The sequence below is a fragment of the Lycorma delicatula genome, chromosome 9 (genome assembly GCF_047948215.1).
Source record: "Lycorma delicatula isolate Av1 chromosome 9, ASM4794821v1, whole genome shotgun sequence".
NCBI classification, from domain to species: Eukaryota; Metazoa; Arthropoda; class Insecta; order Hemiptera; family Fulgoridae; genus Lycorma; species Lycorma delicatula.
In genome coordinates, this window is record NC_134463.1 from 53,263,136 (window position 1) to 53,279,882 (window position 16,747).

Sequence of the window (16,747 nt, forward strand, 5' to 3'; positions counted from 1 at the left end):
TCTATTACAGCCAATTGGAAATCATGAAAAGGAATTTTGGTATTTTTATATTTGCAATAAAGTTTGAAAGAATTTAGTAACATTATCCCAATAATATGATAGATTTTAATTATGATGATTTTTTACACCAACATATTGTTTTTCAGGCACTGGCATAATACGATAGTATTTGATCTTTATGATCTATGCCCGATATTTATTTATTATATTGCTATAGGCTTCAGTTTCATTTTCTTTTGACCTCTTCTATTTTCGGTTTCCATAAATTTGTTTTTGAATTCAGAGGATAAGTACATAACGTCTCTTTTGTCTTGCCACTTTTGAATTCCTACCCCTTTTGAATGCTGGCATATAGATTCTCCAGTCTTAAGTTTTGCCTCAGCAACATTTGTAGGTTTATCTTTATGGGATTTTCAAAAAGTACCAGTTGTGATGTACCCATTTCTAACAATTTTTTAGATAGATGAATGCATTATAAAAATTATCCATGTAAATTGAGTGTTCAGACATAATTTTTCTTGCACCAAATATAAGACAACACTAGCAGCATGGCCCTGACCATACATATTATCTAAAATGCCTGTATAGATGGATACTTTAAGAATTGTTCCACGTGGTTTGCTCAGTAAATAAGTTTGAATACCGTATTTATGCTTTTTGTTTTTTATATATTGATGAAAGATAAAAAAGACCGCACCGTAAAATCATTGATTCATCAGTGCTTATTTAAAATAATATAGTGCACTCTTTTTGTTATTAAATAACTTCAATAGGGTCTTATTTTATTCAGATGGTCTGTTATAACTTCTGTTTTAGGATTCTGAAAGAAATGAAGATACCTCAAAATTGTCATCTATCTATTTCTCCCCGTGTAATTATGAAAACAAGTTGCCTTATACAGCCGATGAGTAAGCCAATAATCTTTCAACTGATTCAATCTAATATTTCCCTTATGAAGTAGAAGACAAAGAAATATTTGCAATTCTTTCCTCTTTAGTTCTTTCCAAAATAATATAGGTGAATCTGGGATTTTTAATTTGTTGGATTTAAATTTTTTTTTTTAATTATTACTGTATAATTTTGTCCCCATTAAATTAAGATCAAAAAACTCATTATCTGTATCTGCAAATAGATTAAAAAAATCTTCAGGCTTAACTTCATTTGTTATCTTCTGAGGTATACCCGAATTTCCAGTAAAGTGTATATTCTTTAAGTCACATTTAATTAGGCCGTTAGTCCACATAATTTTCAGTTTTTCTTTTGACTGCTTTTTATTTTTATTTACTTCAGGATAAACTGCATCATTATTATTATCACTAATAAGTTCTTCAGGATTTATATGTTCAACATCATCAATAATATTGATAATTATCATCCGTCACATCTTCCATTTCATCGTCACTACTATCACACTAAAATCGCTTTTAATTCGTCATCTGTTATGTTTTGTGCCAATAAATGTGTGTGCTCTCTTTAGGTGTGAAGGAATTCGAAGGATAAGAAAAATCTCAGACCAAGTTCAAATACATGTTCTCTATATACACAAGTAACACATAGATTTGCACAGTGCGCCTCTGCAGCACTACCAGGCAGCAAGATGGAAGCTCATCAGCTGCCTTAGAGACGCCCTTGGCGCTGAATGTGTTAAGTAATTGCTATGTGGGTAGATTTGTTTATTTGCTATGTTAAAGTTGACTTCGTTGTGTTTCTTTGTGTTAGATCATTGTTTTGTACAATCCACTTCTTTTTCTTATTCGTGATTACTTCTTCATGATTTGGGGTTCTCTGTGTAGGTCAGATCATGTAGACAGTGCTAGTTGTTTATAGTCATTACATCCTTATTGTGATTTGGTGGGACTCTCTTCCACTCGGTGGCTGTACATTAACCTATCAGATAAAGGTATGCCACTTAATACAGAGAAAATTCTGCTAGATTGATGTTTGGTATACTAATTATTCTATAATCCCCCTCCCTCTGTAGCAGTTCAAATCCTTGACAGATTTATAAGCTCAATACAAAAGTTGGGTGTAATGATTTTAAGAGGGTGGTCCAAAAAGCTGTGAGACTGATTTTCCCAGGGAAATTTAAAGCATACAGTGCTAATCTGCTTGCGTACAAGTACATAGATGTACTTTCTGCTTCCTATGTCAGTTTCAAGTTGATTGTTTTAATCATTGAATATCAGTGATCCTTTGCTTGTGTGTAGGGTAATCACCTACCGTGAAAAAAATATCGATCAACATTACACGATTCAGTTTGGTGTCTATTTAAAAAAAATCAGCACCTGAAACACATGAAATTTTGAAAGAAGCATTCAGTGAAGAGAATGTGCCACATGTTGCCATATTTTTAGCCAAACAAGAGAGCGTGGAAGACATGGTGTGGTTAATGTATGGTGTGAACGTAGCAAGCATCATCATTCAAGAAGATTGTCATATTGGTGTGCAGGAGTTGGGGAACTGCTGCACTTCTCAAAAAGCAGTGCACACAATATTCTGAGCAAGCGGATGCATATGAAATCCATTGCATTTTTTTTGCTTCTGCAGCTCTTCAACATCTGACCAAATGGGGTACCACATATTCATCTGTGAAGAATTTTTGGGTCATTACAAGAAGGAACATACTTTTTGCATAATATTGTAACTGTTGCAAAGTCTTGGATATTCTATTATGACTCTGAGGTGAAACAACGGAGCTCTTAATAAAGTGAACTTCTTCACCACCTCCAAAAAAAAGAAAGCTTTTTACATGCAGTAAAATCATGTTGACCATCATGAAGGATTTATTTTTACCAACATCAAGTAACTATAAGAACAACTTTCAATGCTCGCAGGTACATCAATGTGCTGAAGATAATTCTGACTGACTGGAAAAAAAATAACTATGAAGGAAATTGAAGAACTTCAATACATTGTGATAATAATCCCCACGTCGCTCAGATAATCTCCAAATTTTTGAGCGGAAAAAAATTAAAGATATTCTTCACCAACCATATAGCACAGATTTAGTTCCATGCAACTTCTGGCTGTTCCTAGGGATGAAGAAGGACCTAAAAGAAAAAATTTGAGACAAGTCCAGAGGTTGTGAAAACCAGGAAGGCAAAATACTTTCAAAATATTTATCTTGTTTTTGTATTTGAAATTTGGATGCAGCACTAGAAGTAGTATGTTGCACTTAAGGAAGATTATTTTGAAAAGGAACATGTAAATGGAGATTCAGAATAAAATTGTTTCGAATTACACTGTTGTCTCATTACTTTTTTCAATCAATTCATAGGTGTCTATATAACAATAAAAAAATGCATCTTAAATTGTATATAGTTTAATGTGATGTACTGAACGTGCAGTTTACTTTAAAACCACTTAATTTACATACCTAATCATACAGAATAATTTTTCTTCTTTCTCTCATCAACCCAGAGGTTGGTGGGTCTGCAGTACCTTCGTCTCTGGAGGCAGTCTCTTGACTTCCCTGTATGAACTTTCCACTTAACTTTGCATCCTTCTGTTTCCCTTCAGCAGAGTGGGTTGTCTTAACACCAACCACTAACAACTGGAGTAGTATGCTGCTCTTTAATTGCAGTTGGCTGTTCTACTGCAATTAAAGAGCAGTGAGTAAAAGTTTGGTAAGACCAAGCTTAGTACAATAAGCTTGGGCATAAGTATAGTACTAAGCAACATTGTACTAAGCTTGGGCATGCCATGCTTAATTCTGCGATAACATTCTGGTTATATTCTAGCAGTAATAACATCATGTTTGTTACATGTAATTTGCCAGTACAGTAACAACAAAAATTGACATTTATCATTATACACAATTTTGAACAAGTAAAGTAAAATGGTTTGTTTTTTTGGTCATACTGCACTTTATCAGATTTGGCTATCTCCACCTATGGCTTTGATATTTTATCAGGTCTCTTGCTTTATCATGCTTTATTGTTTGTTAGAGATTTTTTTATTAAGTATTGCATATGTTAATTGTTACATGTTGCTTTAGTGAACCGTTACATATTTAATTTGCTTAATTCAGTTTGTTTATTAATACATTTGTGTTCATTTTAATCTTGCTTTAATATGTACTACATTTTGTTAAGTTTAACATGAAAAAATGATATTTCAAGAGAAATTTAACATCTTTAAAGAAATTGACAAAGTTTATAAAGTAAACAGACGTTAAAAAATATTTTTCAGTTCTTTTTTACTGCTACGTTAACATGGTTTCTTAAAAATTGTGCATTAAATATTAATTAATAATTCATTATTTATAGATTGATTCTGTTTAATATCAGTAAGCTAGGAAGTTTGCTGGTGTAATAAATAATAATTTTGTGGTCCCTAGTGGATAACTTCTCTGTGATCAGTATATTATTTTTTTTTGAAAGAGAAAGTAATTAGGATGTCTTTTTGATTATATTTGAGCAATTTCATTCAGGGATGAGGACTAGTAAGTGTAATTTTTTTGCTTTTTTTATTTTGTTTGATTTTCATACTGGATTAATCAATTTTTATAAATAATTTCTTTTAAATAATTCTTTACTTACGTACTTTAACATTAGGAATGTGTTTGGGATATTAGTTAGGTGTGACAGAATGTGAAATTAAATTGTTGTTTCCGGCTGCGATTGTGATATCGTGGCAATATATATGATTTTTCCACTCAGGTGACATTACTGAAAAACAGATTCATTTTTTGTTAATTACTTTTCTACAGTTTATTTATGTAATTGTGCTCCTGATGAATATATATTAAAAACCTTAGTTGTGAATATGACATGACTTTATAAAGATAACAGCTGCTGTGTTGTGAATCCTACGCATTTTGCTGATTTTGGCTTTGCATCTTTTCATCCATAATTCTGCCCATTTCTGATAAGTAAGTCATATGAAAAATAAGTCTTTGAAAAATTGAGTTATTGCTTCCTTCTAATTAGTTATTCTTTTTTTTTGCTACATAATTAAGAATGATTGGTTGAGTTTTATTTTTAATACTATAAGTAATTCAGTATTGCTGATTACAGTTTACTTTCAATATTCATTAATCAGTGGGTCATATATTTTTTTTTATTTTAAAAGGTATGATGTTGAAAATAGATCACATTGTGAAAATAAAGCGATATAATCAAAGTCTGAGCACTATATTGTTTATTTGGATGCTATTTTCATTGATACATATTTTTTCCCATTTATTTATTTGGTTTCATGATAAAATCAAACTAGTTTTAAAATCATCATCTTATGCATTTTTGTTTTATCATACTAAATTTAATAAATATATATATTTTTTTATGGGTTTATAATTTCTGCAGATTGTGATTTTTTTTGTTAAACATTTGTACAGTTATTTCATTGTATTTTACATAAATTTTTGTGGTGTTTTGTTTTTCTGCTGTGTTATTTTTGGTTTTGAAGGTTTTAAATGACAAAATGTGAACAGAATACAGCTGATGATGATTATCTTTTTTTTTCTATCGGTTCTTTTTGGGTGCTTCATGCATTTTGTAATTTGTTAATTTATTTTAAGTTAAAAATGGGGAAAGTAGTTTTTAAGTAATTAGAGGCTAACTGCTCAGTTAACAACCACCACTGATGAGAGATGTATTTTTGTTGTATGTAAAAAAAAACAAATAATATAATAATTTTAATTAATAAAATATTAGAAAATATTTTTTTATTAAAAATTGTAATGTAGTGTGGAATCTTTTTTTTTACACATTTTCAATTATTTTTACTCATTTGTTCATCTTTAGAAGGACCAGTTTATCAGGAATTATCGTAGATTCTATTCCTGAAGAAGTAGAGGAATCTCCTTCGACACCACTTTCCAGTAAGTACTAAAATATGCAAATGGTGAAATTAAATGAGAAAGAATAAATGTGATATTGAATACATGACTTAATTTTTTAAAATAAAAAGTGTAACTTTGACACTACTTTATTTAGATGTTTGTTTTAAAAAGTGGAAGATATGTTATTTTCATGCCAGGATTTAGAAAAACATTTCCTAATCAAATAAAAGGGATCTATTAACATAGTTAAAATGGAAAATCAATAATGTATCTTTCTTTTTCCTATTCATTACAATTTGATTGATTGCTGTATTCATAGACTATATTCATTATTTGTGTACACTAATTTGCATCATGTTAAGTGATAATCCTACAAATCCTGTAGTTTTGTTCCTCTTTTATTACCAATTTTATTTATTATCTTACTTACTATTTTTTAATTGTCTGATAAAAACCTGTTATTAATTTTAAAGAAAAGCTCTGAAACTTCATCATGTTAATCTGTCTTGAATAGGATGGTTATGAATTTGTATACAAAACATGTTTTCTACATAGCAGCTAGTAATATAATTAAATTAATTTTATTTTTTAAGAACACCCCACTGTTAATACCTCCAGCTTCATAATATTAATCATAAAAATAAATGAAAAATTATACAGAGTCCTAGTAGAAACTTTCCTGATGCAACCTACTCCAAGGTTGCATTCTTTTGATATATACGAGATGCGACATTAAAGTAATGAGACTGATTTTTCTTAGCAAGATGTGGCAACCATGCAGCTTGCGTAGGCACACCATCTTTGACCTTGGTCTATAAGCTACTTCTAGTCCAAGCGGCACATTGATGGGGAGTTGTGCTGTAATAAGTGAGCACGTGTTTGTGTCTCTCGTCACAAAAATGAAACCGCAAAATATTGCGCAACGGTATGCTATTTCTTTTTGCGTTAAATCGGGTGAAAACACGACTTACCACAACTTATGGTAAGCTTCAGAAGGCTTTTGGAGAGGAGGTTATGTCAAGAGCTCAAGTTTTTCGGTGGCATAAAATTTTTAGTGAAGGCAGAACGAATGTTGAAGATGAAGACCGCAGTGGACGACCCATCAACCTCACGGACAGATGTCGACTTGACCAGGGTGCGTGAAATCGTACGATCTGATCGAAGATTATTCGTGAAAATGATTGCAGAAGAACTCAACGTCAATCGAGAAACGGTTCGTCTAATATTAACTGAAGATCTTGGTATGAGAAAGATTTGTGCAAAAATGGTCCCCAAAAATCTCACACAACAGCGAGAAACACGGAAAAATGTGGCAGCCTATCTGTTAGAGCAAACGGAAATCAATCCAAATTTGTTGAGCCGTGTTATCACTGGTGATGAAGGTTGGTTTTTTCAATACGATCCAGAGACAAAACGCCAAAGTTCGCAATGGTGCTCAAAGGGATCACCCAGACCAAAAACATCTCGCATGTCAAAGTCAATGCATGCTTGTGTGCTTCTTCGATTCCAAGGGAATTGTTCATAAAGAGTGGGTGCCTCCTGGACAAACAGTTAACCGATATTTCTACAAAGAAATTTTAGAAAGACTTCATAAACGAGTTCTTCGTGTCGTGCCAACATTGCTGATAATTGGATTCTGCATCACGATAATGCGCCATCCCATACTGCTCTGTCAGTACAGCAATTTTTAACCTCAAAACAAATTTCAGTACTACCACAGCCACCTTATTCACCAGATATTGCTCCGTGCGACTTTTTTCTATTTCCAAGAGTCAAAATGGCGGTCAAGGGACACCAATTTCAAACAACATAAGATGTCCAAAAAGCTGTGACGAGGGTCTTGGAGGATATTACAGAAGATGAGTTCCAGAAATGTTACCATCAATGGCAGAAGCGCTGGAATAAGTGTGTGCAATCAGAGGGGAACTACTTTGAAGGAGACAACACTAAACATGACTAAAACGGTAAGCAACATTTTTTTTCACAACAGTCTCATTACTTTATTGTCGCACCTCGTATGTTGACACTAGATGTTCAGCTCCCCCAAAAACTCTTTCTTGAAGCTCATTAAGATCACTTCAATTCCTTAAGAATTTCTTCCAAATTATTTAGAAATTAATCAATTTTGAATTAATCTTTAAAAAGGTACTCCAAAACAATAAGATCAAGCACATTCAGAGGGTGTAGGTTAGTAAGTCTGTTGTAATCAGCCAAAGCTGATTTTTTTGAAGAAATTAATTACATTGTTATGATTACTAAAAGTAATTGTATTCCAGGTTCAATTGTTTGTTAATATGTCCTTGTAATTCTCAAAACTAATAGTACATAAAATTCACTGTACAAGGGATTACCAATTTTCCTGTATTAGCAATTCTCCATAGCTCTTATGACTTCTGAAGGTGAAGCAAGTTTATTGTTTCTGGTTTTTGAGAGCTACTGGCACTTGTCTGTGCTTCTTATCTGGTGTCAGAAGCCAAGAAAACTTAAGAAAGATGAAAAGTATATTTGTGTGGTTTGTGATCTGTAATTATCATCTTGTAGATTTTATAATTCGTCCCACCAGAGTTTCATATTGTAAGACTAGGAATTACTTGGTCCAGAATGCTCATAATTTTTAATCAATGTTTACTCCTGAAATTCAGCTGCCATTCTAATTGCATAAAGTGTATAGTTTTATCTCTAAAAGTCTGTGAAAGCATTTTAAGTGTTCCAGCAAGTACTAAAATATCATTAAAAGAGAGTTTTGTTGTTGATGGCTGTTGGATGATGACACTCATAAAAATTTATGACTTGGGATACAGTTTTGTACATCATGAACATAAACCCATGAAAAATTAACTTTTAACAGCACACCTGTCAACAGCCTAAAAAGCATACAAATAATTGACTTGTCAAAAATGATGTATATTTTTATTGAATAATATAACCCTAATTAAAACAATATTTAAATGGGTGTTAGTATTAGTTGTGCAGAAATAATACCAAGAAAAACAGCAGCATTATTTTTCACTTAACATATATTTTGGAAAAGTTGAAAGATTATTAAAAATAAATTTTTATTTAAAATTAAATCCAATAGCTCAGTAGGCAACTTATAATAGTATACAAATCTCAGATAATATCACACTTGGATTTTTCATAAATTTGAGAAAAATTGTTATACCACATATTCATATACTACACAGATAAATTTTTGATCCCAATATTTTTCATGAAAAGTTATTTCTTTAATAAGAATGTTTTTTATTTTAAAATGGTCTTTGCCCATTTATGAAATTAAAAACAGAGGCTATATTATTTTTAGGATTTCAAATTTTTTTTTAGTTGCTGTTTTGTAGACGCATGTTGGTTAATTTTAGACTTTATTGAAATTTAATTTGCTTGTTTTTAAAGCCATCAAATTCAGTCTAAAACCACGTTATCTACATAAAACATATGGTTCAGTAAATAACCTCTGTTGTAGCGTAATACTAGTAATAGTATTAGTGGCATCATCATTGACGTATCTGCATATGCTCTGGATCGGTGTGCTTCCACCTGTGTTCGTGTGAGCCGTGTATGTTTGCCTGTTTGCTTGTTATAATCTAAACACATGAGTGAAAATCCCATGAAATGTGAGGTGCATGCTGTCATAAGATTTCTTTGGATATAAAATGTTTTGGCAGCAGACACCCATCATCAGTCACCCATCACTTTCCAAATCACCCTTGTAGACATATATTTCCTTTAGAGCTTATTTTGGCTTGTAGTAAAGGGAATAACTCAAAATACCAATTAGAAATTTAAGTTATAAAAACACAAAAATCTCAGCTTTGGAATTAAATATTTTTTAGGAGAGAATAGAGGTTCAATTTTTTTTGGGGTGTAAAATTGTTTACATAAAACCTAATCTTGAAAAAGTCAGAACTGAGAGTTGTATCTTTTTTTTTAGAAGCCTCTAAGTATCATAATTTGTTTTAAGAAAACTATATTGAAACTGAAGTAACTTAAAAGAGGTAACTCACATAAATCAAAATTTTCACAATACTAGCTTTATATGTCTAATAAGTCATTAAATTTTGCTTGCTAAGATTAAAAAACATAAAAGCAGCAAGCGTGAAATATGATGAAATCATATTTACATTGTACTGTTAAGAATTTATTCTTAAACCATAGCAAACAAGTTAAAATAATACAATTAGCAGTCAAATAGCATATTATTATACAGAATGATCTTAAAGTATAGAAACTGCTTTATTTTTCAAAATGAGGGATACTAGGAGATAAAAGCAAGTTCAGTTTTACATAGTAATAAAATTACTACTTTATGGTGGATTTGAAATTTTTGTCCACCACATTGAATCAAATGTTTTTTTAAATAAGTTGAACATGTGAGATACGTGATTTTTATTATAAACTTTCACTAGAAAAACGTTGGCAAAAACCATTTCTTGACAAATGCCTTTGTTTTTTTTAGTTTTGAAAAAAGAAAAAAATTGTGGTAGTAATAAAATGAGATAAATTCCCAGTAGTAACATTTTTATTTTGCATTACCTTCAGAATTACATCCAATATCAACTTTAAACGGTTACTGTTGGAATTAACAGCCCAAATGCTAATAATAACACCTTCACAATAATAAATAAAAATAATACACAATAAACTAATACTTTGCAGCACTACTACAATTAATTGGTTAGGTCAACTGGTATTATCTACTTTAATTGTTACATGATTTAATTTAAAATTTACGTAATCACAATTTTTAATTTTAAAATTTAGTTAAATGTTTTCAATCCTAAATTACTTAATACTGATAATTTTGAAAGCATACCGTTTTACAAGAAATGTTCAGATTGCTTCCCCAACAGCTTGGCAGTACACTCGTTCACTTTAAGTAATAAATTCTCTTGACAATATTCTGGGATTCCAAACACATGTACTTGATCGACTACCTGAAAGCTAGGTAAACTATAAATTCTGTGCAATACATAAATACTTTAAAACACATTAGTAGATGTGTGTCATGTTCGACATTCCATGGAAACCATAATTCTGCAATGCAATAATGCTTGACCACACACTTTGTGTGCAACTACTGTAGCTCTTGTGAAGTTGAAATTTGAACCTATTCCACCCCCTCCAGATTTGCTGTCTTGAGATTTTCATTTAGCTTTTCAATTAAAGACAGATGTTAAGGGTATTCATAATTTCACATCTTACCTTTTGTATTTCCTTTTTTCATAGTTTAAAATTTGATTTTGAAAACAAACTTTTCTTCCTACGTATTCATCTTTTATGTTCTTTCTCAATTCACCTGGCCTGAAATTGTATTTACATAGTTACTATTAAGTAATAATTAAAGAAATTAGCTTTAGTACTTATTTTTAACTTATTTTTATATAAAAATTAACAAAAGCTAAGTAAAATAAAGACTGTAAAATTTAGTATATAGACTTGTCAGTATAGAACATTTATACTCTCACTTCTGGGGTTAAATGTCTTTAATTACTTTTAACATAAACTTTGTGTAAAATTTAATTTGATTCTTTATCTAATTAAAATGAAGTTAATTCTTGGTGTTTTTATTTTTACAGAGAGTAAAAAAAGTTGCACAAGAGCTTGTGTGGAAGAATTGCAAAAGGATAAAGTATCATCACAGAAGAAAAAGATAGAATTTGAAGAAAATGATTCATGGGAATAACTGATAAAAATAAATTTTTATCCAGTTATCCTTATAATTTTTTACATGAATTTTTAAATCCGAATTATGACACGCATCAGAATTTGTTACAAGTTGTCAATAAGTACCTGTAAATATTTATGCTTAATTTTTTTCATCTGTAACTGTTAACTACTATATTGTTGTAGTATTAACAAAATGATACACAATTATTTTTCTGCACATTGTTGACAATGTCTTATTGTAAAACCAAATAAAACTTGTTAAAAATGGAGAATTTTTTAATTTTACAATTTTTTTCTTGATGCTTATATACATGAATTTATTTTTCAATTTTTGTTTGTGTAGTGATCAGTAATTGTTAGCTTTTTTTAATTGTGAAGTACAATTTTATTTTAAACTATTTTTTGTGATGTAGTTTTTTTTTAATTTGTTTCCTTTTTCATGAAATTTTATATTATTATGACAATAATTGTTAAAAATTATAAATACATTTTATAAATTATACTCTGCAAGCCAGAGAGGTTGGTGGTGATGTATGTTAAAATTAGTTGTGATTGAGGAGCATCTTACAATGGAGCAAGTATAGCTATTATATATGTATATGATGTACTACTTGCATACGTGATGCGTAAAATTTAATTATTTTTATTGAGTACAGGAATATGAAATGAATTATATTACCTTAAATTTAATAATTTCTTTGGGAGTTGGCCATGCTGTATTAATCAAAACTTGTTCACTGGTTTGTTAAGGAGATAAATTATTTTCTGTACCCCATTTATTTACTTTATATGATTGTGTTACATAACTTCATATTTTTTTGGAAACTTTACGATAGTATCTTCTATAGTAAATTAATGAAGAATCCTTAATAAGTAAGATCCTTAATATCACATCATGTCAGTCTCTGTAAGAGAGTGGTAGCATGTCTGCCTTTCATTTAGAGATTTTCGGTTCGAGTCACAGTCAGACACCATTTTTCATATGCTACAGAATTCATTATCATCCATCAGCATCTGTTATACATCAACCTGCTATGTAAATAAATATCAATTATAATATATAAGTATTATCCTTTGATATTTTTGCTGTTAATTTTCATCTATTAAACTTAAAAAGTCACATTTTGACAGGAAGTTTAAAATAAAATTTTCTTCTCATGATTTTACTATTTTATTCTGGCACACAAAAACGCATAGTTTTAGAGTATCGATGTTTTCACTAAAGTAATGTAATTTAAAAATAAAAAAAATTTTATAGTAATATATATAAATTTAAAGATATCTATTGGGAAAATTTTTATGTTTAATCATAAGATAGATCATGTTTTAATCTTTAATACTAATTTCCATAATGGAGTAGTCTTTTATCTAGAAGGTTCTAGGTTTGAAGCCGAGCCAAGTTTTTCATTTTTGTATCAGTGTAGATTCATTTTTCATTATCATACATAACCGCAGCTAGATAACAGAAATAAACAAATAACGTTTTTAAAAAATCATTTCATTATGTTTTACAAAATTTTTGAGTATAAAATTAGAAAAACCTGTTAGACACTGATACCTATTTATGTTTAATTTCTGTCAATTCTCTTAGCTACTGTTGTTACTCGTATCAATTCCAAAGAATACTCTTTACTCCAGGTTATCTCTAAATTTATATCATAAACTTATTATGATATCATTTCATTTCTTCTGTACCAATTTGTATTTAGTTGTATATTACGTTTGGTGACTCCGATGTTCAACTTAAATCGCATAAAAGTCATCCAAATTGTTATTAACTAATATACTGTTATATATTGATATAATGTTTTTACTATTTTGCTAGTTAGACCCGTACAACTGTATAAAAAATAAGTGATAAAATATTTAGACCTTTCTAATTGATGTCATTTGAAATTTATGATGTAATGTTTATTAGATGTAATATTAATCAAATTAAGAAAAGAATTTTCTTACTTTTAATTATGGGAATGGTATATGAGAAATATTTCATTAATAAACCCTGGTTTTTCCTTCTTTTCAATCTTTACTATCCTCCCTCTGCTTTTCAGCTACTGCTTCCTTCCATTTTGGAAGAAATTCAGATCATTTCATTTTTAAAATCTGTATGACTTTATTGAAAATTATTAAACTTCACTAGTAGATTAATAATGGGGAATTAGCCGTCTATTACCTGGTTATCACGGACATATTAAAATAATGCAAAGCACATGAATTTCTCAAAGAGGTTTTTCTCAGTTTTGATGTAAGATTCTTGATTTTTAATCTCACAGTACTTCAATCACTTGAAGATTAAGACATTTCTAACATCAGTTTAAAGTGGCAAGGAGTAATGAGCGTAAGTACTATTTTTTCAAGTTTTCAATTGTAATGATATCATTTTCACTGGTGCGCAGTGTTATGCCATCCTGTACATTTTTTATGAAATGCCCCATTATTGTAACAAAAATTGTTTCTAATTATGTGGATTACATTTAAATCATTCAAACAGAACAATTGTTCACTATTTAAGTACGGTTGAATATTAAAATAAAAGAATTAAATGAAAATTAGCAGTAATTCAGATTATTAAATCAAACGCCTTGCTAATTATAAATCTTCGAGCAATTATATTAGATTATGAATTGACAATTTTTATCATTATTTTTGTCTATTAATTTTTTTTTTTTAATTCTATTATATATTCTAAGAAATTCTGTCAATTTATATTGTTGCGTATGAGATTTTTTTATGAGGAAAATCTCTTGAGTATTGTATGATAAATTTCTATATTGACCCAGACCCATGAAATAACTATGAAGACTAAATAGTATATTTATAATAGTTGCTTTTATATATTTATAATTCTTATAAAAGTTAGAAATAGTAGCCCAGAAATTAAACTAAACATTACTTACACACATTCATATGATGTATAATTTACTGTAATCATACATCAATACTAATTTGTCATTTATTATTTACAGATATTATAATTCTAATTACTTGTACCATTACAACATATTTTACATGTTATATTACTAGAAATCAAAATTTATTAGATGTGCTGATTTCCAACCTCTGTGGTAAAGTGTTTGTTTGACTAGAAAAGCTAAGCCACCTTTTCTAACAACTATTAGAAATCTCATTTTCATAATATAGTTATTGCTTTTTCCCCTCCCATGAATCTGATTACATATTAAGTATGATGCTGCAAAGTTATTTGTATCGGTTGCTTATTTAGAAGCAACAGAATACTGAATGCTGGACCTTAACATAGTTTGGAGAAATAGAACGGGTATTCATGGTAATAAATAAAAAAGAAATTCTTCATCCTTATGGGTTTATGTCATTAATTTGAAATAAGTTAAATTTCAATGTTAATCAGTTTTGTGTAGGAGAGAAAGCAGTAATATTTTAAAATAATCTTCAAGATGGTTAAGTCCTCACTTTCCCTTTCTCCAAAATTGGCCATTCAAACACTATGTATAATGTATATATTTTTTCATGTTACATACAACAGAAATTTTTTTTTTTAATTTTTGTTCATTTGACTGGTTTAATTCTATTCTCCAATACTTTCTTTTCTCTGCTATTCTTTTTTTTTATTCATCATCTCTATCGCTAATGTAAAAACAAACAAGTGTAAAAAACACGTGTTATTTTATTAGGTCTTATATCACAAATAGAGATCTGTGTGAAAGTATGAAAAGTGGATAAAAAATTAATAAATGAAAGAATTTAATTTTAATAATTACCATATCATACATCTTCAGTAATCTGTTTATACGAGGTCTGTTAAAAAAAAACCAAATATTTTAAATTACATACCAATGGAGATATTTAGTGACATGCAGTTGGCAGCATTGTGTTTCATGTACCTCCTTTGTAGCCACATGTTCTTGGATTGTTGATACCATGTTTAGTTTTCATTATATTCTTACTTTTATGTGAAACTAGGGAAAACTTTCACAGAAATGTTTCAACTTTGAAACGTGCTTACATCGATGATGTTCTGAGTCCTAAGCAATGTAACAAATAGTTTTAACGATTTAAAAGTGGTCATCAGTCAGTCGAAGATGACCCTCAACCAGGAAGGTCTTTGATGACACCCATGTTCAGAAAATCGATGATCTTGTCATGTGCAGATCACCGATTGACTGTCATCGAACACGCAGAAGTGGTTAGCATCTCAACTGGATCATGCCATGACATTTTAACTGAAAAATTGAACATGCTGCAAAGTTTGTTCCTTGTTTGATGACCAAACAGCAGAAAGAACATCTAGTGGATGTTTGTTGGCAACGTCTTGAACAAACCATGACAATGAAAAAATTCATTTTTGTCTCCGATCATAATCGGAGACAAAAGCTGGGTTTATGGCTACGACATCGAGACAAAAGTTCAAATCATCACAATGAATTTGCAAAGATCTCCATGCTCCGAGAAAGCACATCAGTCTCAATCCAGTGTCAAAGTGACGCTCTCTGTTTTTTCAATTTTACCCTTCGCAGACAGAAACCCGTACATGGGCTACCTATACTTACGCTGGAGGGTGGAAACCCATATATAAGTCTCTGAATGTGACCGGCTATTTGTCTTCATGTAGTTACATATAAATTCTAGGAAATGTTCTTTCAATCATTTTGATGCAGGAATTCCTGATACATTGGGATTGGGAACTATTTTACTTTAGTTATTAGATGAGTGCAATGGACATAGATATGTAACAAGATGCGCGCATTATTTTTTTTTGTGTTTTTCGCACATTTTTAAGTAATTTGTTTACAAACTGTTCCTTCCAAAACTTCATTTTCAGCTTGCTTTGTTTGAATTCATACAGAATTACTCTTTTCTACCTAGGTGCACTTCTTCAAAATTGCTATTGTTATTATATTACCATCAATGTTACTACTGCAACTATTATTATTCAGTATCCTTTATATGAAAAGAACCCGATGTAAAACATAACCATAATCATCATCTATCTATAGTTTGCAAATTGTAGTGCACTATGTGAGACTAATGCCATTTTCACATAAGCTTTTTCTTGCAATATAATTAAACGGTGTTATTAACCAGATTAGTGGCAGAATTCAGCAAAAACATAAGGTATATCTTGTTTTTATGAATGAATGCATGTTTTCAAATGATGCTATCCAGGACTACTTCACGAAGAGAAAACACCACTGAGAAAAGTGTGAGAATAGAGGAGAGGAGTACTTTGAAGGGGACAAGAACCAATAATCTGTAAAATTAATAATAACAATTTAAAAAATAAAGTTTGATTATTCTCTGAACAGACCTTTGATATTC

General features: G+C 30.1%; 1 protein-coding gene across 2 annotated transcripts in view; it reads left to right on the forward strand.

Annotated features, from left to right (window-relative positions):
- The window catches only part of LOC142330044 (poly(A)-specific ribonuclease PARN-like), an 88,218-nt gene extending 76,368 nt beyond the window's left edge, over positions 1-11,850 (forward strand). For both annotated transcript variants that reach the window (XM_075375069.1, XM_075375068.1), the window contains 2 exons: positions 5,748-5,824; positions 11,362-11,850. In XM_075375069.1, the coding sequence (XP_075231184.1) occupies positions 5,748-5,776 (29 nt within the window). In that variant the 3' untranslated portion in view covers positions 5,777-5,824; positions 11,362-11,850. The remainder of the gene's footprint in view (positions 1-5,747; positions 5,825-11,361) is intronic.
- The last annotated feature ends 4,897 nt before the right edge of the window (positions 11,851-16,747 follow it).